The 24,758-nt window shown below is 40.1% G+C and overlaps 1 protein-coding gene across 1 annotated transcript in view; it reads right to left on the minus strand.

Moving 5' to 3' along the window:
• SIL1 (SIL1 nucleotide exchange factor) overlaps nt 1-24,758 on the minus strand; it is a 210,462-nt gene that overhangs the window by 49,319 nt on the left and 136,385 nt on the right. Inside the window, exons 6-7 of the mRNA XM_021701868.1 lie at nt 22,045-22,236; nt 15,986-16,107 (exon numbers count right to left, since the gene is read on the minus strand). Of these exons, the coding sequence (XP_021557543.1) occupies nt 15,986-16,107; nt 22,045-22,236 (314 nt within the window). The remainder of the gene's footprint in view (nt 1-15,985; nt 16,108-22,044; nt 22,237-24,758) is intronic.

Genomic DNA, 24,758 nt, shown 5'->3' on the forward strand with positions numbered 1-24,758 from the left:
AAAACTGCTAACAGAAAGAAAGCTGATAGATTTATTAATATCAGGCAAAATACACTTCAAGGCAAAAATGACTTCTTGGGGGTCAAGATGATCATAACTTGAGGATGTAAGGCACAATTAACCAGGAGGGTATAAGAATTCTCGACCTGTATAAATTTAACAACCTTAACTCAAAATAAAGCAAAAATTGACTACAGGAAGACACAGAAATACATAATCACAGAAAGATTTTATTACTAATATCTCGGAAAGGAAAGCAAGGCTGGCCACAAATTAATAAGAAAATAGAAGGCATGAACACCTTATAAAAAACTGAATTCACATACACAAATATGCAAAGCAGTATCTTTATCTATATCTATCCATGTATCCAGCAAATAAAAAACACTCTTTCTTCAGAAACACTTACAGGGCACTTGCCAAACTGAACCACCTGACAAGCAAAAAAGGAATTCCCAGCAAATACTAAAGAATCATTATCATTCGGCCCACATTCTTTGCCTACAAAGCAAAATGCATAGGTACATACATACATGCATACATACAGGACAGGAGACACTGTATTTGAGAAGTTCAAACCACATTTCTTCTTTAAGATTTTATTTATTTATTTTGACAGAGAGAGAGAAACAGCAAGAGAGGGAACACAAGCAGGGGGAGTGGGTGAGGGAGAAGCAGGCTTCCCGCGGAGCAGGGAGCCCGACGCGGGACTCGATCCCAGGATCCTGGGATCATAACCTGAGCCGAAGGCAGACGCTTAATGACTGAGCCACCCAGGCGCCCCTCAAACCACATTTCTAAATAAATAATGGATCAAAAAAACCCAATTATGATATAAATTATGGAATATTTAACTAAAATGTTATCACAGAAAACTAAACCCTTACATTTATTTTCAAATACAAAAACAACTTGAAAAGTTAAAAAAAAAAAGAATGAACCCACAGAGAATATATAAATGAAAATAATAGTTAATGACAGAAATAAATTAAATCCAGAACAAAGTGGGGAAAAAGATAAATTAAACCAAAAGATTAATAGAAGATAAACCTCTTGCCAAACTGGCCAAGTAAAAGCACAGATAAATAATATTAAGAATGAAAAGGGGGACATAAATATACATGCAGTACAGAAGAAAATTTAAAAATCCAAGATAATGGGGCACCTGGGTGGCTCAGTCGTTTAGCGTCTGCCTTCAGCTCGGGTCGTCATGATCCCAGGATCCTGGGATCAAGCCCCGCATCGGACTCCCTGCTCCGCGGGAAGCCTCCTTTCCCTCTCCCACTCCCCCTGCTTGCGTTCCGTCTCTTGCTGTGTCTCTCTCTGTCAAATAAATAAAAATCTTAAAAAAAAAAAAAATCCAAGATAATACTTCACACAACTTTATGTGAATAAATTTGAAAAATTAAATGAAAAAATACTTTAGAGATGAAAGATTACCAAAAATGACTCAAGTAGAGATATAAAATCTAAAGACACTTAAATATTAATAAAACTGAATAAGAGAAAGATCTTAAATCTACCCACCCAAAAAGTGCCAAGTGCAGATGGTTTTACAGTTGAGCTTCATCTAGCCTTTATGGAACTGACAATCCCATTTTACATAAGATGTTCCAGACATTATAAAGAGAAGGAAAGCACTCCAAATCCTTTAATGACACCACTACAACCTTTATACAAAACCATACAAGAATAGTATGACAAAAAAATCAAACGGCCAATATCATTTAAAATCAGACTAAAAAATTCTAAAAATTAACTAAATCCAACAAAATATTAAAGATAATAATACATCACAGCCAAGTAGAACATTAGAAAATCTCCTAATGCAATTCATCATAACAGCAAATTAACAAGAACAAAATCATATAATCACCTCATAGATACAAAAAATTATCAAACTCTAATACCAATTCATGATTTTTTATATTTTTTATATATATTTTTTATTATGTTATGTTAATCACCATACATTACATCATTAGTTTTTGATGTAGTGTTCCCCAATTCATGATTTAAAAAAAAAAACTCAGTGGGGCGCCTAGGTGGCTCAGTCATTAGGCATCTGCCTTCGGCTCAGGTCATGATCCCAGGGTCCTGGGATCGAGCCCTGCATCGGGCTCCCTGCTCAGCGGGAAGCCTGCTTCTCCCTCTCCCACTCCCCCCTGCTTGTGTTCCCTCTCTCGCTGTGTCTCTCTCTGTCAAATAAATAAAATCTTTAAAAAAAATACAAAAATAAATAAAAGAACTCAGCAAACTAAGAAGAGAATTTTATTTTAAAGATTTATTTATTTGGAGAGAGACAGAGAGCTAGGTGGGGAGGGGCAGAGGGAGAGGGAGAGAGCAACTTTAGCAGACTCTATATTCAGCGCAGAGCCTGACAAAGGGCTCGATCTCACAACCCTGAGATCATGACCTGAGCAAAAACTGAGTTGGATGCTTAACCAACTGAGCTACCCAGGCGCCCCAGAAGAGAATTTTTAGTCTATTAAAAACCTATAGTAATATTTATTGGTAAAATATGAGAATCATTCCCTTTGAAGACAGAAATAGGACAGGAATACCTATTATTAGTATTTCAATGAACATTATACTAAAGGTGCTAAACAATGCAATAAGGACAAATGAGGGATTAAAGAAGGGAAAGAAAGAAAATTATTTTTAGGTGTTATCATCTACTAAGTACATCCAAGAAAAAAAACCAAGCATTAAAAGTAATAAGACTTCAGTAAGTTCATTAAACAGAAAATCATACACCAGCAACAACAAATTAGAAGATGAAAACTTGAAAATGACCCTATTTGTAATAACAAATGTTGTAAGATACTTGAGAATAACAAGAGATTCAAAAACTACACAGGGAAAAATTATGAAGCTTGGTTAAAAGATTTTAAAACATCTAAGTGGAAAGATATGACATATTCATAGATGGGAAGACAATTTTTAAAGTATATTAATTCTCACAAATGAATCTGTAAATGTACTACAAACCTGGAAATATCCAGAGTTTTTGTTGACCTGGACAAAGTGTGCCTAAAATCCACATGGAAGAGTAAAGGGCCAGGCGCCTGTGTGGCTCAGTTGTTTAAGGGACTGCCTTCGGCTCAGGTCATGATCCTGGGAGTCCCAGGATCGAGTCCCGCATCAGGCTCCCTACTTAGCAGGGAGTCTGCTTCTCCCTCTGACCCTCCCCCCTCTCATGCTCTCTCTATCTCATTCTCTCTCTCAAATAAATAAATAAAATCTTTAAAAAAAAAAAAAAAGAGTAAAGGGCCAAAAATATCCAAGGCAATTTTAAAGAATAAGAAAAAAGGATTTGTTTTACCTGATAGAGAGGCATATAAAGCTATTGTAATTGAAATATCATGAGATTGGTTCAAGGATAGAAAGAGACCAATGGGGGCGCCTGGGTGGCTCAGTCGTTAAGCGTCTGCCTTCGGCTCAGGTCATGATCCCAGGGTCCTGGGATCGAGTCCCACATCGGGCTCCCTGCTCGGCAGGAAGCCTGCTTCTCGCTCTCCCACTCCCCCTGCTTGTGTTCCTGCTCTCGCTCTCTCTCTCTCTCTCTCTCTGTCAAACAAATAAATAAATAAATCTTGAAAAAAAAAAAAAAAAAAAAGAAAGAGACCAATGGAACAGAATACAAACTCAGACAAATAAGGGAACTTGACACATGGTAGAAAACCCTTTATAATTCCCTGGGGAGAAGACAGACTACTCGCTACATGGTGCCATAACAACTAGTTGGCCACACAGTAAAAACTAAAATTAAATCTATGTATCATAGGGTCAAAAAAAGTAAATTTTAGAATAAAAACTAAGTGTCAATACTTTATACTCTGAGACTGTAATACAATAAAGAATATCTTTATAGCCTCAAACCAAGGAAGAGTTTCTTAAAACATAAACAGAACCAACTGTATACAAAAAGTGGTAATTCTGACTTTACAAAAATATTTTAAAATATCCATACCAAAAGGCAATATTGAGCAATGTTAAACAACCAGCCACATACTAGAAAATATTTGTTATGCATATGACAAAAGATTTGTATGCAGACTAATTTTAATGAAAATATACATATTTAAGTACCTGGATCATACGAAAATATTTTAAAATACCCACTAATCAATAAACAAAAGATTCAATGGAAAAATGGGCAAAGGAAGAAGTAATTTAAAAATGTGGCAGTCCTGAGAGGACAGAAACATACAAAAAAATGCACTCAACCAAAAAAAGGGAGGGAGGGTAGAAGGAGTTATTTCTAAGCAGTATGTACAGTATGATTCCAATTATGGGAGGAAAAAGTACTCAACCTCTAGAGTAGTCAGGGAAGAATGAATTAAGAACAAAATACCATTTTATACTCACTAGATTGCCCAAAAGTAATATAAATGTATATACTCACTATGAAGACAGATACATGATAAAGCATGACAAATAGATACGATACATATAAAATTCAGCACAATAGTCACCTCTGGGAAAGAAAGGGAAATACAATTAGAAAGAATTATGAAAGGGTTTTCTACTGTATTTAACATTTCATTCTTTAAAAAAATCTGAGGCTAATAAACCACCTTTTCGTTTATTAAATTTGAGTAGTGAGTTTAAGATGTTCTGGACTCCTTTTATGTCTGAAATAGCTCATATTTTAAAAATAATATGAAGAAAAAAACATTTATATACTCTTGGTTAGAAAAGGCTTTAGTTAGTATGTCATTAAAAACAGAAACCATGAAATAGATTAACAATTTTGTCTAAGTAGACGTTTTTCACTTCCATATAGTAAGGCTAAAAGAAAAATGACAAACTTGGAAAAGAGTATTTTTAACACAAAAAGGCTAATATCTAAAATGTAAAGACCTCTATTGTTTGAACGATATGCTGCTGTATGAATTGTTCTACAAACTAATCCAATCAACTTACAGCCCCTTTGAAGGAATAGTTTCTGAGGTCCCTGTTTGAAGTTAGCTCTGATCCCAGGAAAGCTACTTCCCAAATGTTTTACTCCCTCCTGAAAACTAGCCAGCCCACAGGCTAGGCTGTAGCTTTGCTAATTCCATCAATCTTCTCCTAGTTGCCTTTCACTACAACCTTCAGTGTTCATGAGATTGTCCTTCTGTTTGAACTTCTGCACACTCTTGCAAATGAAGTCAGTTCCACTGGGAAGGGATTGAGAGCTATCTCTTTCATGGCCTTGCTTCTCCCCAGGCAAAATCTCTGAGCCAGGGCTCTGGAGCTGGACGTAGTGACTCCTCCACTCTAGGAACTGAGTGCTTAGTGAGCTGGGGGACAGCAGGCTGAGGTCCCCCCAGCTTACTTCTCCCAGCATGGTATCACCACCTCATGAGCCAGGGTGAGGGTGACGACAGTCCTAGTGTTCTCTGTGCTCTACAACCATGCTAGAGCCTCCGTTCCACAAGCAGGGGATGGGCGGGGAAAATGGACTCTTCCACAACTTAGCTTCAGCAACAGGAAGCTCAGGGCAGAATGGGAAATGCTAAAGTTCTGCTCCTTCCAGAAAGAAAGGCCAACTGGAACTGGAGGTGGAGGGAGTCGTGGGAGGGAGTCTTAGAGGGGTTCTAAACTGCAGTGGTTTGGAGCAGACAAGCGGGGACGAAGAGAAATGCCTTGGTTCAAATAATACAAACTTTCATCTTTCTTAGTGTATTTACATAGATTTTCTTGAGTAGAAGTTTCTTTTTTTGCTGTCTGCCCTTAGGACCATTTCCAGAGACTTAAAATCAAAATTTTTTAAAGTAATTTTCACCCGTTTCACTGGGGAGTGGGTTAGCAAACCTCATACTGTCATGGTAGAAATCAATCTCTTCTACGTAATTTATATGTTTTCAGCAAGCAAGTATATTTTCTACAAAACCAGCAACTCTTTAAAAAAATAGAAACAGGAGGGACACCTGGGTGGCTCAAATGGTTAAGCGTCTGCCTTCAGCTCGGGTCATGATCCTGGGGTCCTGGGATCGAGCCCCGCATCAGGCTCCCTGCTCAGAGGGAAGCCTGCTTCTCCCTCTCCCACTCTCCCTGCTTGTGTTCCCTCTCTCGCTGTGTCTCTCTCTGTCAAATAAATAAATAAAATCTTTAAAAAAAAAAAAATAGAAACAGGAAAAAAATGAAAAAAAGAAACTGAGGCCTGATAAGAAATAAGTAGGAATGAAATAATTTTTTTAAAAATTATTTGAGAGAGAGAGAGCACAAGCAGGGGGGAGCAGCAGGGGGAGAGGGAGAAGCAGGCTCCCCGCTGAGCAGGGAGCCTGATGCGGGGCTCAATCCCAGGACCCCGGGATCATGACCTGAGCCCAAGGCAGACGCTTAACCGACTGAGCCACCCAGGCGCCCCGGAATGAAATAATTTTTAAATCTCATTCTGGCTGCCTCTCTACCAGACTGTAGTTCCACTCTCCTCAAAAAGCTGAATTATCCTCTTTTCAATAACCTCAGCCCATCAACAGGCACTTAATGAGAAATGTGGCAGACCATAAGAACCCTTAACTTTGGGGAGCTTGGTGGATTCTTCTTTAAATCCAATGTTAATGGAATGCATATAGAACCAAGAAAGGAATGTCATAGGCAATGGAATCATGGTGGAAACTACTGTCTTTCTTGAAACTCAAAGTATCCCATCTATAGCCAACGGAAACTATTTCACAATGACTGCTGAGTCTTTCACAGAAGATCCTACCAGTCTTTGAGAGCTTCCTTGCTTTCTATTATGACAAGATATTCACTATCATTTTGTACACGTCTTACTACAGACTTGAGATCAGCAATTTCTCCAAGAAATCATAGTTGCTTTTAGTGGCAAATGCAATTTTAGACAGAAATGGTATTTAGAAAATATAATCTAGAGTAAGAGTTGCTCATTATTATTGGGTTTATTTTTTATCTAGATCCTTTCAGTGGACAGAGCCTCCCATCCCCCAAACACACTTTTTAAGGAAAAAATTCATCATGAGTTCTTACTAGTACTTCCAATTCAAAGTCAGGAGTAAGGGGGATTTTACACAATCTCCAATTTTACATTAGTATTTCCCTTCTGTCGTGTTGAAAATCTCGCTTCTCAGAGAAACCAGCATAATTATTCATCTGCTTTATCCCACAATTCAGTCTCAGAATAACAACACCAACACTTTCATCAACAGTAAGATGTCTGAAGTTTTGCAGGCTTTTTTTGTCTTTAGGATATATCCAAATAGAGATGTACAAATTATTGGGCTGTAAAATCCTACAAAATACCTATGTGATTATGCCACCAATTCTGTGGATATATCCATCCGTTTCATTTAGCTCTTGATTTTTACATTTTGAGTTTTTAGACCATATAAAATATATACATAATTATAAAGTCCCTCTCCCTATAACCTTCTATTCATTTTTTAAAAATACAAGCATATCATATACACATGATTAATTGCAGTTATTCATACTTGACCTGCTTTTTCTCATTTAATATAACCTAGAATATGTCACAGTAGAAATAGTCTGTATTATATAGAAATATTATTCGATCTTTTTTCTATGACCATGTAGTAGTCCATGAAATAAGTTATACAATTCATTCATCAGTTTCCTACTGAGGGATATTCTCATCTTTTGCTATTATAAACAGTGCTATAATGAATAACCTTCAACACACATATCTTTTCATATTTTTACCAATGTATTTTAGAGGTAGAATTCTGGGCGTAGAAGTATCATTTCAAGGGGAGAAAAATATATACAATTTTGCTAGGTACTGTCCAATTTCTTTCGATAAGGACTGTACCATTTTGGTGGAACTCCACCAGCTATGCTTGAGAGCCTGTTCCGACAACTTCACAAAAAAAGTATGCCATCAACTTTTGGATTTCTGCCAATCTGATAGATGACAAATAGTACCTCGGTGTAGTTTTGTTTTTTTTTTTCTTCTTATGAGTGAGCATTTTTTCACATGATTAAACCATTTACACTTTTTTTATTCTGTGAACAGTGTGTGTCTAGCCCATTTTCTATAGGTTATTAGTTGTGTTTATTCTCTATTTTTAGGTGCTCTTTATAAATATTATGAGTATTAATGCTGTATCTATAAGTTGCAAACATTTTTTCCAGTTCATTATTTATTGAGACCATTTTAGACTAAATTCACAGCTTGACTATTTTCAGGCCATAAAAGGAATATGATTTCCAGCCTAAATGCACTCTAGGGCTGGCTTGGGTGAAGAATTTTCTGGGGAATTTTTTTCCCTTCTATTCAAAGCCAAATTGCCTTTATATCTCCTTTTGAGTAGAAGATGTTCATTTTTCTGATTCTCCTTTTCATGGGATGTACGCTCTGGCCCCCGTCCCCCAGCTTAAGGAGCCGTGAAACCAAAAGCTCTTGGCCACTAGGGAATGGCAGTGTCCCCAGGACAGTTCTAAGTTTCACTTTTCTCTATCTCTTGGGATTTGTGCTTTCCATTATATTTATCTTCAGGACTTCTCTCACTTTCTTGCAGGGCCACCACATAGACTATGATGTTATTAATTTCCCCCTTTAGTTAGGCAAAACAGTGGCCCTATAGTTTGTTAGGTGAATTGAGCATTTAAGGAAAGGTTTAAATATTTAATCCAGCATCTTCCGGTATTCTGAACCACGAATGTTCCTTGGGAAAGGTAAACCACCACTTGCTAGATACAGAAGTTCCCCAGGTCTGTTTTGTTACTTACCATTTAGGTTTTAATTACAAATATAACATAGATTCATTGGAAGAAAAATGAAACAAAAGAGAAAAGAAAAAGCTTCCCTGCTGTTAGCAGCTTCATTCCTCCCACCGATTTTTGGTGGTTTCAGTTTTTATGTTAGGCCATTTAGTTTGTACCCTGAAACGTTCTAAAACATACCCTCTGTAAAGTTCTGTCGATGCCATAGAATTGGGAACCAGTTTCCAATCTCAAGAAGCTTTCAATTTATTAGGGAAAAGCAAAGAACTGGCATACACAGAGAATAATTAGATGTATTTAAGAATCAGTTTAGGAGTCCAGACAACAAACACTAATAAAGTTGAAAAGATAGAACTTTGTGGGCTGGAGTTACGCAAGGAACAAATTAAGAAGGAGGTAGTCAATAAATGAAAAAATTTGAAGGCAGCCACACAAGAGGATGTGGGGGAGTCTGGGGCACATCACAGAGATAGATTCAAAAGAAATACTGAAGGGACAAGTTCATTAAGCAAAGTGGTGCCTCCCTCACCAGAACGTAGTCTTGGTTTCTGCAGGTGGCTGGTCAGGCTTACGGCTCATTTTCCACTTGTCATTAATTGCCATTTGAAAAAAGGTATGAGACTTTGAATGCAGCTTTAAGAGCTACAGCTATCCAACTTCCCCAGGCCAATTCTGGCTAATATGCTAATCAATTTATCAGATATAAAATGGTTTGAACACCTCCCCTGCCACAGAAGGAGTGTGAACAACTAGCTTCTAGAGTCAAGAGGTCAGAACTAGTCCTAGGGGGTCAGATCTGGATTTCTATCAAATGCTGGCATCTCCAACGCCTGACCTCATCCTAATCTCTAACCTTCAATTTTCTGGGCCTTCAGCCGGGGGGGGGGGGGCTCACACTTATTTCCACAATTTAGTAGATTTTAAAGGGTCAAGGAATGGTATCTGAATCATCCATCATTACATCATTAATCGTAACAGCACTCACCACTCTGCCCCCATAACAATCTGGAGAACTCTTCATTTCCTAGGTATGAACTTATTCTTTTATTTCTTCATTCATTATTTCCTAGCTTTCAATGCAAGGTTCTGTACTATATACTAGGGAGACAACAAGATGAAGATAGAAAACAAATCCTATCTTTCTCATACAGTCTAAGGTTATCAAAAATTAACAGGTAGGGGCGCCTGGGTAGTTCAGTCAGTTAAGCATCTGATGATTTCAGCTCAGGTCATGATCTTGCGGTTGTGAGATCAAGCCCTGCATCGGGCTTTCTGCTGGGCGTGGAGCCTGCTTGAGATTCTCTCTCTCCCTCTCCCTCTGCCTCTCCCCAACCTCCCAGAAAATTAAATAAACAAACAAATAAGTAAAAATAAACAGGTAATCAAACAAAGATGTAATTGCAAATTGAGATGAATGCTGTGAAGAAGCAAAGAAAATGTAAGAGGAATTTAAGATATGACACAGTTCAGAAATTTTATTAATATGAATATGTTCAATTACAACTAACAGAACAAAGACTACCAGTGATTTCTAAAAAACAAAGATGTTTATCTCTCACAACCAAAGTCTGGAAGTAGCTGGTTCCTAAATCAGAATAGTGGCTAAACTATATCATAAAGGACCTAGTCTCCTTCTGTCTTTTCCCCTCTGTTGTTTATGTTCCTCAGCATGTTGGCTTTTTGTCTTGTGCTTCTCACCTCACTGGTCTAAGCCAGCTGCTATGACTCCAAGACAACTGCAATCAAGGCATGAAGGTGTGGGCAGGATCTCCTTACTATCTTTCTTTTTGTAAGAAAGCAAAAAAAGCTTTCCAGAAGCCTTCTCAGGAAACATCTCTTTAGTCAGAACTGGGTCACATGCCCATCGCTAAATCAATCTACATCCACAAAGAATGAGATTATTGTTCTTGGTTCAGATTATTCATTTCCTAGCACTGGGAGAGTGAACCCCCTCCCTGAACATGTTGCTATCCTTACAATATCAAGGTTCCTTAAAAGAGATTTTTAAAAAGGCAAATAGTTTTTAGTAGACACAATAGTGAAAATAAAAATCCAAAAGATTCATTCACCAACTAAATAACTAAAATGGGATAAAGACGACTCAAATATCCCTCAAAAGTTTCAAGCCTGGGTAACTACGACAATCATACTGCCAAGAATAGATAAGAGAATGTGGGAGGAAAAACCTGGTTTGTGAGAGAGACAAAAATTAATTCCACTTTCTTCTCCTTGAGTTTGAGGTGTAGTCAGACAGTCTGGTAGAAATGGAGGACACGACTTGAGAGGAAAAGCTGGACTTCAACATAGATATTGGAATCACCCACAATGAGGCAGGATTTGAAACCACAGGAACAGACAGAACCACTGGGAGAGAAAAGGCAAAATGCCAGAAAAAAATCTTGGTGAACAGCTATAATTAGGAGACAGTAAGATGATGACATTGCCATAAAAGGCAAGGAAGAGGGAATAATTAATTCCAGAGATACAAGAACCAAGGGACCACAATCACATGGCAGCCAAGGAGTAAGGTTTCTTCTTCTGCTTTTTTTTTTTTTTTTAAAGATTTTAAGTATTCTCTACACCCATTGTGGGGCTCGAACTCATAACCCAAGAGTCGCATGCTGCACTGACCGAGCCAGCCAGGCACCCCAAGAAGTAAAGTTTTCAAAGGAAAGTATTGGTCGACATTGTTGACTGCTACAGAGATGTTAATGATTCCAAAATACTCTTGAAAAATTTAAGAACAGCAGGAACATAATGGTCATGTGCACTTACTTGGATCTCTTTTTGTCTACTCTTTGGAGGACTTTGGAAGGGAAGGAAAATATAGGTTGTCATGTTGGAGGCAATGGTAAGGTAATGGTGGGAAGGGGTCAGTGGGTAACTGAGAACATTGTAGGCAAAGAGGAAGGAGCCTAGAGAGAGGGAAAAAAGGTGAGGAGCACTAATGGAAGGGGAAAACAGGAAGATGTGCAGAGGCTGAAGGTCACAATAAGGCTAAAAACCAGATTCGATAGGAGAGATGAAAATGTGAATACGGAGGTGGTCAGCGAACATGAGATATTGACAAAAATGGGTAATGAATTTCAAAATATCTAGCGGATAATAGACATAAAGATAAAAGTCAATACAGGTGAGAATGTTAATGCCCAGCAAACTCAACAAAAGCCATCAAGAAGGAGGAGAGCACTAAAATTCACTAAGGACGGCAGGGAAGAAATCTGGAAATTAGAGGCCAACAGAAGGAGATGGAAGTCGGCGATAGGACACTGGCCCAATGGTTAAAAATGAATTGGTAAGGGGCACATGGATGGCTCAGTCAGTTAAGCATCTGACTTCAGCTCAGGTCATAATCCCGGGGACCAGGGATCAAGTCCCACATTGGGCTCCCTGCTCAGTGGGGAGCCTGCTTCTCCTTCTCCCTCTGCCTGCTGCTCCCCCAGCTTGTGCTCTCTGTCAAATAAATAAATAAAATCTTTTTTAAAAATGAGCTGGTAAAACTTTAGTGGGATGAGTATAACCGAGGAAACCAGAGAGCCAACAAAGCGTGGGATAAGGGGGTGCAGGGTTGGGAGTGGGGGAGACATTCATTTTATAAAGAGATATAACTAACACAAAATCTGCTAAGGAGGTTCCAAGGCAGATTCCAAGAGGAGAGACTAGAACAGAATCCTATTCCAGGGATCCAACATAACAGAACTGCAGTATAACTGATGGCACATGTACATCCTTTTTTGTACCAGGCACAGGTCCATGACCCCTGCAAACTGTGGACATTCAAACAAAAGTACTGCATTCAGTGAGAACCTACAATCCCATTTTATTGCATAATAATGCATACATATGCAGATCAGAATGTGAGTTACTAAAGATGGATATAAAACATGAAAAATGATGGAGACAGGGGCATGAGAACAGCAAAAGCCAGGGTTCCCTGGGGCAAGCACATCAGTTTCTTGATAATTTACCTCCTGACAGTTAAATGGTAAAGGCTACATATAGGGAGATAAGAGATAAACAAAAGTAGGCAGCTAGTAGTTTGGCAGAGAAGCCAAAGTACTTCTTACTTTGAGAAATAAAACCAAAACCAGATTACAGAAGGCTGCATGGCCTCTGAAATTCACAAGGCCTTTGTGAGACTTCTCACACACAGAAGCACAATGACTTGTCCGGGACTCCAAAACTCCTGGTAGGTCAGACTGTAGACAGATACACATGGGTGCCCTCATGAGATGGTATCAGGTTAGGGAAAGGCCAGTGAAAATAAGTGACTTGAAGAATAAGAAAGGAGGTGGAATGGAGAGAGAGAGAAGGCAAGAGGGGCGACATGGAGGATGGGGGGAAGGGGCAGTGAGATGGGAAAGCAGGGAAGAAAAGAAAGAAACCATGAAAAGATGAAGCTGCCAAAGGCATCAGACCCTTATCTCCCTATCTCCGATTATCTTCTTATGCAAGAGCGTGACCTGCCTTACACAAAGGCAACAAACAGCAGAAAATGAGTGTTGGTGACCCCTAAATTAGTGTGAATAATATTTAAATAAGGGAACAGACTATTTCAGGAACCATGTAACATTCAGTGGTCACGTCAATTACATTTATGTCAACTCTTTCTTCTTGATCTTGGAATAATTGCTTCACGGTTAACACCAGGCAAGATATCTCTTTATCCACAGAATTGTGTGTGGAGGCTTTATTAAGCAATTAACCCAAGTAGGCAAATAAACACTCTCATGAAGCATCAAGATTAGCACGGAGAGATATATGCGGTAGAACATAAGCAGAAAAGAAAATCAGAAAGATAAAGCTTTGTACTGTGAAAACATAAGAAGTAAAAATTGCCTTATACTGAAAACTTACAGTAAAAAGGACACAATGTGAGCATGATGATGTTATACCACTTATCACTGACAGGTGCTTTATAAGCTTTTCCATGGGACCTGTATATTATGTTACTTCATATTCATTCAACCTTATGAAATGCAGAAAACGGCTATCATTGCTTTTAGTTAACAGATGAAAAGGTGAGGCTTAGAAAGGTAAAATCACTTGTCCATGGGTAAACCGTCAGTAAATAACAGACACTAGACTTGAACCTGGATTTTCTGACTCTTGGGGCAGTGGTCTGTCTCATCCTCCCACACACTCAAACACCTGGACTGAATGAGCAGTATTCCTACCCATTAGCAGAAAACTAGAAGAAATGGTATCTAAATAACACCCCCAAACGCTGGGACTCCGTGATTCCACCATGCTCACTTCCCTTGAATGCCCTCGTGACAAAGAGCAACTTCATCCAATCACACACACACACACACTGTGTGTGTGTGTGTGTGTAGGGAGCTGCAAAACCAACACTTAGGACATTAGGAGTCAATAATGAATATGAGACTAGAGCACTGAAGCCTGCTTTTCTGCATAGAAAGAGTTACCTTGCACCAAGTTCCTCTTTGCATAAAACACTGACATTTTCATGATGTTTAGGGAGCCTGCTTTTGGCTTCCAAAAGCTCTGGCACCATACCATGCCATCACTGTAACTGCCCTCCAGTGGGCCATCAAAAGCCCAGCTAGAACATTTTGAATATAGCAGTTTGCTTGCCACCAAAACACTAAGTTGCGATATTTTATATTTATCTCTATTTAAATTTTAGTGATGCTACATAAATGTTAACATGGTCTCATGCTAAAACAACCACGGATAAGTCTTAATAACACCACATACTGGCACACCCCTGGGTGAGTTATGGCCTGCTACACAGGCCTAATGCATGCTTCTCAAGTTACTTAGTCTTCTTTAAATAAGATGTGACACAAGATGTTACACAGTTTCCCCCAAGAAATGTGTTTCCAGAAGCAGTGGCAAGGGACATGTAGGATAATTTGCTCATATTGAAAGCGGAAAGAAGGTACTTGGGATTATAGGAAAGAATTCCAAAAAGAGTTTGGGGAGAGAGGTTAATAATGTTTGATTTAGTTATTTCATGGCTTGAGAAACAAAAAGTGAGCTTCCATAAGTTCTCAAGCCTCTGAAGCTATAAGGATAAGACCCTGGACTTCTCTCTAGGGCTGAAATCACAGCGACCTATGACAAACCCACAGATTCTCCACCCTTCCAGTAGAGGCACACGCAAACATCTCCTTGGGCTTCCTGAGAGACTGTCTGGGTCTGGTAGGTGAGACCAAGGGAGGCAGAGTGCCCTGAAAGCCAAAGCCTACACTGTCAAAAATACAACCACAGGAGAACCAGGGCTTGAAGGTCTAAGCAGGTCCTGCAGGGTGCTCAGCTTCCCTCAGGAAACAATTCTTCCAGCCTTACCAGCTCTGCCCCTCAATTTACTAAGAAAAGACCCAGCAGCCTTTCACAGTGAGGAGACATCAGTCTGAGATTCTGATTAATAACAATAAGCAAGGATGAAAGGCAAAGGAAATCTTTTCAAAAATGAGCCTACAATGGCAGAAATGTTTACAATAGCCTTTTTCTCCTGCAACATCTTAATCCCTGCACCCTAGCAGAGCAACCCCTAATAGCTACTACCCATGCCTTTGCACCAAGAATCAGAATACTGGTTCCTATTTTAGAAGCACAAATAGTCCTAAGAACAGATTTTCAAAAATGGAAGGAACTGTGGCTCCAATGGACCAACTGCAGCTTGAAGACATCTTGACTTTTTTAGTATTATGATGTGGTGCCCACACATCTTTCTGCATCCACTCTTAAGAGATGCTGTGTCCCCGTTCCTCTTGCCTTATCACTCTTCTAGCATAAGCCAGACTAACTGAAATTTAAACAAATCCCAACCCAAAGAGTATAATAACCTGAATGCATGTTGATTGGTACCAGACAATAAGGAGAAGGCATATTCCCCCCAAAAGGCTCTCCTCAGTCAGGTTCAACATTTATTCATCACCAGATGTAGTTTCATTGCAAAAGGATCAACTCTTAGAGTTCATTCCCTTCCACTCAACCAGCCATGGGTGGTCTAACTTTTTATTAGCTTTGAATGCAACAGAGAATGTGACCTAAAATACATTATTATATGTCTGTAAGATGAGAGGGAACAGAGAGTCACACATGGTAACAACACAGTGAAAATTCTTATCTACTTGGAATAAGGGCAGAATCAAATTCTTACCCTAGTTTCACTAGGATTACAATGAAATGTGTATAGGGATGTGCAAGAGTTCAAGTGTAACCTTCTTCCAGGCCAATCAGGCCAAAAGTAAAGCTAGACTTCACCCAAAGGGCCCTAACAATCCTGGCCAATGGGATGTCCATCCACGCTGCTCACCTGGAAAAGGCAGCCCCCAGCACAAACGCAGCATACTCCTTCACCAGGGGCTCTGTGCTGTTCAGCCCATTGATCACCACTTGAAGGCCGCCAAAGGAAAGCAGGTCCTGTGCATTATCCATCTGCAACAAAGGTACAGCCATCAAGGAAAGAAGAGCCCTTCTTATTGCCTTTTTTTGGTGAGTATTCAAGAAAACCTAAAAAGTCAAGTAAAAAGCAATGGTGGCCATTGTGACCAACTAGAAAAGATCTGTAATAACAAATTCTTAAATTTGAGATTTCCGAATTCATCTAACATGATTTATGAGCACCTGTGTGGGAAATGGCTGAAATGGCACCTAGCTATTACTTTTGCCAAATATGTCCTGGAAAATGCTATAACCATAACAAATCACAAAGCTTGCTCCTAATGTACAAGCTGTTAACACAAAGATCTGGCATCATCAGGACTACTAAATGGTGCCATGCTTCCTGTTCATGTCCAGTCCCAGTACAAGTAATGGAAGCAGCAGACACTTACAAAAAAAGAAGTCCTCTCTCTTCCTCACTTCATACAGTCTAAGGCTGACTGATTCTGAGGACAAGTGTGATAAAATCTGCACAGAAGTCTCTCCCTCAAAGGCTGTACTCTAGCCCTGTGTTACTGGCTAGTAGCTATTATTGGATAGTGCATAACATTTCCATAATCAAATAAAATTCTATCAAATGGCACTGGTCTAGGCTACCCTCTAAGGTCCAAAGCCCCAAGTCTAGACTATTTCCCTTTTATTCGATAGGGAATCTCAGTCCCCAGGCTTCCTTAGTATCCTGGATCAAGAAAACTCAACTTGTTCAGAAAGGTCACCGGAGGGGCGCCTGGGTGGCTCATTCGCTGGGCATCTGCCTTCGGCTCAGGTCATGATCCCAGGGTCCTGGGATCGAACCCTGCATCGGGCTCCCTGCTCGACGGGAAGCCTGCTTCTCCCTCTCCCACTCCCCCTGCTTGTGTTCCCTCTCTCACTGTCTCTGTCAAAATAAATAAATAAAATATTAAAAAAAAAAAAGAAAGAAAGGTCACTGGATCCTATTTTCTCCATGTAGTAACTACAATCTCCCTTGGAAATACCTTTGCTGCTACAAAGACTGCCTCTTGCCCACAGTCTGATCCCACTCTACAAATCATCAGGAAAATGCAGGAAGCTAGCCCAACACCTTTTTCCTCCAGATGCTTCTGTTTCCTACCTGACTGTGCCCTTCCAAACTAGACAAAGACTCTAAGAGAGAAATTGAGTTTGAAGGACTTTGACTCTGCCTGTTCCTGGGTGGACCTAGACTGTTTTCACCACTTAGAAGATCATTTTTATATATTCTGATATAATCTCCATAAGAACAGGGTTTTTTTTCTGCCTGACCATTGCTGCAGATCCAGTGATTAGAACAATGCTGAGTGTATACTTAGGTGCTCAATAAGTAACTGTTAAACCAATGAACAAATATGATCAGAAAAAAACGTTACTGAAATAAACTCCACGGTGAGTAAAAAAGGCAACCCGGGGCATCTGTGCCAACAAAATGGATGGGTCCCTGATACCAGAGACCTAAAGAGATGGCCAATCCAGGGTCCCGAAACAAGTGTGGAGTCTGCTCTGCCATAAGGGCCCCCAAGTCAGGGCTGGAATTTTTCTTCCTCAATCTGTCCTTACGAAGAGGAGTTATTACTGGACCACAGGCCAGCCAACTAGGGAGACTCAGAGCGGGGTGTTTGGCTGATGTAAGTACAAATAATACTTCATAAGCCTTCCTTTCTCACATACTCTAGTTTTTTTTTTTTTAAGATTTTATTTATTTGACAGAGAGAGAGCGAGAAAGGGAACACAAGCAGGGAGAGCGGGAGAGGGAGAAGCAGTCTTCCTGCTGAGCAAGGAGCCAGATGTGGGACTCGATCCCAGGACCCCGGGATCACGACCTGAGCTAAAGGCAGACGCTTAACGACTGAGCCACCCAGGCGCCCTCACACACTCTAGTTCTAAAATCTAAGAACTCACTGCCTCGTTTTGATCCTCCCCCCTTCCAAGTTTTCTGGATAACAAAGCCATGGCTCAGAGTCCTGTCATTCAGTGCCTGGGGTGGCTACTTGTCAAAGCTGGTAGGAGTTCCTAATGGAGTGGCTGCCAGTCTAACAGCCCCAAAGCAACACAAAATCATAGAGGTTCTGTTGCAGATGTAGTTTGTCTTTATTACTACAAAGACAATTCAGGATGTTATAAATTCTAACATTTACATAAGCACCTCAACCTTTTCAATATGTTTTCTCATTTGTTATTTCACTGAAGATGAGCAAGAAAAGAGTCATTCTGCCCACTGTACACTCAGAAGATCAAGCTCCAAAATCTGGGCCCTGCTCAGCATCACACAGGAGAAGGCATGATCAGGTCCCAGGTCTGCAGCTCCACATCTAGGTCTGGGGCCACAGCTTTCCCCAGGCTGCCTTCAGGACGGGGTGAGACAGGTAGACAGAAACTCAAGGCAGAGGGAGGGAGCACATGGGGAAGGACATAGTAGGAACTGTGCTAACACTCCAGAGGAAAAGAGAGAACCAGAGCACTGGCCAGACAATCAGAGAACAGGAAATAGACAAAGGGAGAAACTATATTAAATAATTGAGGAGACATTTGAAGAAAGGCAAACACACTGCCCTAGGGTACATGGGACAGACAGAAGCTACACCTCATAAGTAATTCACAACCGTTTTCCAAACGGTTCGAGCTTTTGCTTTTCATAGATCCTTTTTAATAATTCCAATATGGCTGGGGCGCCTGGATGGCTCTGTCGATTAAGCGTCTGACTTTTGATATCGGCTCAGGTCATGATCTCAGGGTTGTGGGAGCGAGCCTCACATCAGGCTCTGTGCTCAGCGAGGAGTGCGCTTGAGATGCTCTCTCCCTCTGCCTCTCACCCCTCCCACATGCACGTGCATGCTCTCTCTAAAAAAATTAATCTTTATAAAAATATAGAAATATATGAATTCCAATATGGCTGTGAGGAATCCTTGGTCAGATTTAGTTTGGGTCTTTGAACCCCATGGCTCCTCAAAGCTTCTATTCAGTGAGTCAAGAACAGCAGTGGACTGGTGAAGTTCCTGGCAACAGAAGTCCTATCTTCCACAATGCTAGCACTAAATTACCTGAATTCCCCTTCACAACTAGAATTAAAGGTTAAGCTGTGTCTTCTTTAATTCCCCCATGAAATCACAACTCAACCTGTTGCATGATAGCCTGACATACCAGCCCAAAGCAAGGACCTTGTACTTCCAATCCAAAGGCCAATGACTCAGAACATTTATGACTCTTCTGCCGAAGAGAGCAAGTTTGGCCTCACCAGGGAACCGGTTCCTGGTCTGACCTGGGACTGAGTTAGGTGATGTCGAAGAAAGTGTTTACCCCACTCAGTAACTCATGAAAGCAGAATAGGACGTCACCCTAGAGACAACACCGCCGGCTGACTTGCATGGAAAAAAACAATTTTGGGGCGCCTGGGTGGCTCAGTTGGTTAAGCGACTGCCTTCGGCTCAGGTCATGATCCTGGAGTCCCGGGATCGAGTCCCGCATCGGGCTCCTTGCTCAGCGAGGAGTCTGCTTCTCCCTCTGACCCTCCCCCCTCTCATGTGCTGTTTCTCTCTCATTCTCTCTGTCTCAAATAAATAAATAAAATCTTTAAAAAAAAAAAAACAAAAAAACAAAAAAACAATTTTGTCAGGGCCCTGCTAGCCTCCTGTGTACTCACTCCCCTCTAGGTATGATCAGCTCTCCAGTTATTTTGGCCTTTTATCCTCAACTAAAGGAAGAGTCTGTAGAGACCTGATACCTAAAGATCCACCCAAGTATGTTAAATGAGAAAAAATAAAAGCTGCCAAGATCAGAGCAGGACTAAGTTGGCCAATAACCTCTAAGATCCTTAATCCTTTAAATATCTGTAACGGAAAAGCTGTTGGAATTCTTGTTTTTCACCCTGGAGAGAAACACAGGAAAGAGGAAAGAGAACTCAGGCCCACTTTCTCTCTAAGAGGATCATAGACCTGCTATTTGAGTCCTGAGAAAGAGTTATGAGCAAAGAAAGAAGATGAAGAGGCCGCATCATAATTCCTGCAGATACAGTATACACTCATCCTCTCTCACCACAAAGGCTGACAAAATCAGAAAGAAAGAAAGAAAGAATGTCTTTTAGCCTAGTTTATAGAGAACAAGGACGCAGTCATGTGTGGGAGGATGTTGAAGATCTGTGTCTTGATGAGGATCTCAAACAAGCTTTTGATTATGATTACACAGTCTTCCTGGGCCACCATCGCCCCTAGTCTGAATTACGGCAATAGCCTCCTATCTGGTTTCCGTGCTTCTACCCACACCCCCTGCCTCCATTCTAATTCTCAGCAAAGCAGGTGGAGGGATCCTTTAAAAATAAGTCAGAGCATGTTGTTCTTCTGCTCAACAGCCTTTAATAACATCCAGTTTCATATTCTTTTCCATGCTCGACAAGGCGGTCTATGATCTTCCCCCCATTATCTGTCTAAGCTTCATCTACGTCCCTCTCTCTTCTTTTAGCTCCAACCACACACTGACTTGTTCTGATCCCACAAACACACTAGACATGCTCCCACCTTAGGGCTTTAGTACTTGTTGTTTCTCCTGAGATGCTCCTTTCCAATATTGCCAGTCCTTACCATGAACTACTTTTTATTTGCCCACAGTATTTATCAACTTAAAACACACCGTCCATAATTTACTTACTAGTTATATTTATTATCTATCTGCCTCCACTAGAAGCTAAGCTCCAATTTTGTTCACAGATGTATTTTAAGTGCCTGAAATAGCTCTTGGGACTTAACAGGCATGCAATAAATTTATTGAATAAATAAACGACTTCTCTTGCTCCTTCTCCTTAGATCTACCTAGGTCTTTTTGAGCTTCATTCAAACGATTCCAGTATCCTAGAGGAGACAGAATGACCAAAAGGTTAAGAGCACAGTTTAGGGTCAGACAGACCTTTTTGCAAATCCCAGCTCTACCACTCGCTAACTGGGTGACCTTGGGCAATATCAGGTCTGACCTGTGTCTTATTTGCCTCAGTGATAAAATGGAACTAGTAACAGGGCCCATAAGGCAGCTGTGGAATTCAATGAATTGGTATGTATAAAGCACTTGAGTAAGTGCCTTGTCTATGACAATGCTCAATAAATATTAACTATGATAATTACAGCACAAGTGTGATCAGTCCTTTCCCTGCTGCAAACTCTCCAATGATTCTTAAAATCAAGGATAAAATCATAAAGAGCGTGATATTCCCAATTCCACCTCTCTGAATCTCTAACCTTTCCACTTTATCTATGCTACCCTATCCAGTATTTTCCAGGCCCTTAATCTCTCCAAGCTCTTCTCAACCTCAAAATCTTTGCACATGCTGTTTCCTCTGCCTGTGGAACTCTGATTCAAGGGTTGGCAAACTTTTTCCAAAGGGCCTGACGGTAATGATTTTGGCTTTGTGAGCCATAGGGTTTCTGTCACAACTCTTCAACCCCTCACTGTAGCATAAAAACAGCCCCAAACAATAGAACAATACATAAAGAAACAGATGCGGCTGTGTCCCAATAAAACTTTATCTAGAAAAGCCTTTCCCAACACCCCTGACTAGGCTAAGTTCCCCCGTTATATACTCCCACACTACTCTCTGGAGCCCTTATCACAATCTTAAGTTTAAATTATCTCATTTTATTGTTCATTATTCATGATTTAATTGTTCCCTCTTCCAGACTATAAGCTACATAAAACAGAGACCATGGCTGTTTTGCCCCTGCTGTATAATAGGTGTTGAAAAATAATGGACGTAACACTGCAAATGAAAAAGAGGTTGGCCCTTTCTTCTAGAATATATCTTACTACAATAGCTATTGGCCTAGGTTAAAAATACTAGACGCCCTGAGAGAGGAGCAAAGATGCTGATGCTGTTTTCTCAGGATTTAGGGCAGGAAGGTTTGCTGTTGAAGATGTTACTTAAAAGTCAGATTTATGGACAAAGAAATACGATACCTGATGGACATAATATTCGAGATCAAAGAGTGCAGCAATCTTCTCTTCTAGGCTGGAGCTGGAACTGTTGAACTTGTTGATCAACCGTACCATGATCTGCATGTCAGTCTCAATGACAACATTCAGCTCCTCAAACTCCTTCTTTAGTTCCTCGATGGGGCGAAAGAGTCGTTTAACCTTGGCCTGCCTTGCCTAAGAAGATAATTGAAGCAAAAAGATAATTAGATCAATTGGAGACATCTCTCCAAGACAGTTGTCGCCTATCATGGATGCCCATTCCCAAGGAATTACTGCTCCAGGATTCAAAACCTTCTTTCATCTGTACTATCAAAAAATCCTCCTACAAGAATACCTCAATTTATTGCACTTCACTTTGTCAAACTTAGAGCTGTTACTTCTTCTTCTTTTTTTTTTTTTTTTTTTTACAAATTGGAGGTTTGTGGCAACCAGCATTTAGCTATTCTATCAGTGTCATTTTTCTAACAGCATTTGCTCACTCTGTGTCTGTGTGTCACATTTCGGTAATTCTTGCAATATTTTGAACTTTTTCATTATTATATTTGTCCTGGTGATCTATGATCAGTGGTATTTGATATTACTATTGTAGTTGTTTTGGTGTGCCACAAGCCACACCCATATAAGACAGTGAACTTAACTGATAAATGTTTTGTGTATTCTGACTGCTCCGCTGATAGGCAATTCCCCCATCTCTCTCCTTCTTCTTGGGCCTGCCTGTTTCCTGAGACAATGATTTTGAAATTAGGCCAATTAATAACCCTACAATGGCCTCTTAAGTATTCAAGTGAAAGGAAGAGTCTCATGTCCCATTTTAAATCAAAAGCTAGAAATGACTAGGCTTAGTGAGGATGGCATGTCAAAAGCTGAGATAACCAAAAGACAGGCCTCTTGTGCCAAACAGTTAGCCAAGTTGTGAATGCAAAGAGTTCCTGACGGAAAGTGAAAGTGCTATTCCAGTGAACACACAAACTGTAAGAAAGCAACACAGTCGTATTGCTGATGCGGAGAAAGTTTTAGTGGTCTGGATAGAAGGTCAAACCAGCCACAGCATTTCCTTAAACCAAAAAGCCTAATCCAGAGCAAGGTCCTAAAATCTCTTTAATTCTATGAAAGCTGAAAGAGATAAGGAACCTGCAGAAGAAAAGTCTGAAGCTAGCAGAGGTTGGTTCATGAGGTTTAAGAAAACAAGCCATCTCCGTAACATAAAAGTGCCAGGTGAAGCAGCAAGTGCTTATATAGAAGCTGCAGCAAGTTATCTGGAAGATCTAGCTAATTCGTGAAAGTGGCTAGACTCAGCAACAGGTTTTCAGTGTAGACAAAATACCCCTCTATTGGAAGAAGATGCCATCTAGGACTTCCATAGCTAGAGGAGGAGAAGTCAATGCCTGGCTTCAAAGCACAGGCTGATTTTCTCGTTAGGGGCTAATGCAGCTGCTGACTTTAGGTTGAAACCATTGTTTTATTTGCTACTCCAAAAATCCTAGGGCCCATAAGAATTAAGCTAAATCTACTTGGCCTGTCCTCTATAAATGGAACAAAAAAGCCTGGATGACAACATGTCTATTTACAACATGGTTTACTGAATATGTTAAGACAAACATTGAGACCTACCGTCAGAAAGAAAAAATTCCTTTCAAAGTATTACTGCTTATGGACAACGCACCTGGTCACCCAAGAGCTCTGAGAGATGTACAACAAAATTAATGTTGTTTTCATGCTTACTAACATATCTATTCTGCAGCCCATGGATCAAGAAGTCATGTTGACTTCCAAGTCTTAATTATAATAATAAGAAAATACATTTGGTAAGGCTACAGTTGCCACAGATAGTGATTCCTTTAATGGATTTGGGCAAAGTAAACTGAAAACCTGTTGCAAAGTATTCCCATTCTAGATCCCATTAAGAACATGATGGGAAGAAGTCAAACTATCAACATGAACAGGAGTTTGGAAGAAGTCGATTCTAACATTCATGGATGACTGTGACAAGTTCAAGTTTTCAGTGGGGGAAATAAGTGCAGATGTGGTAGAAATACCAAGAGAATTAGAAGTGGAGACTGAGGATGTGACTGAACTGTTGCAACATGACAAAACTTTAATGAATGAAAAGTTGCTTCTTATGGATGAGCAAAGAAAGTAGTTTCCTGAAGTGGAATCTACTCCTGGTGAACATGCTGTGAAGACTGCTGAAATGACAACAAAGGATTTAGAATACTACATAAACTCAGTTGATAAAGCAGTCAAAGGGTTTGAGAGAACTGACTCCCATTTTGAGAGAAGTGCTATTGTGGTATAATGTTATCAAACAGCATCACATGCTGCAGAGAAACTGTTCATGAAATTGTTCAATGTGGCAAACTTCACTGCTTTCTTATTTTAAGAAATTGCCACAGCCACCCTAATGTTCAGCAACCACCACTCTCATCAGTCAAGCAGCCATCAGCATTGAAACAAGACCCTCCATAAGCAAAAGGATTACAATTCACTAAAAGCTCGAGGTGGTTAGCATTTTTTAGCAAAAAAGTATTTTTGAATTAAGGTATGTATATTGTTTTTTAGACATAATGCTATTGCACATTTAGTAGACTGCAGTACAGAGTAAACATAACTCTTACATGCACTGGGAAACCAAAAAAGTAATCTGACTTGATTTATTGCAGTGGTCTAGAACCAAACCCACACTGTCTTCAAAGCAT

Source organism: Neomonachus schauinslandi, chromosome 7 (genome assembly GCF_002201575.2).
Source record: "Neomonachus schauinslandi chromosome 7, ASM220157v2, whole genome shotgun sequence".
Lineage (NCBI taxonomy): Eukaryota > Metazoa > Chordata > Mammalia > Carnivora > Phocidae > Neomonachus > Neomonachus schauinslandi.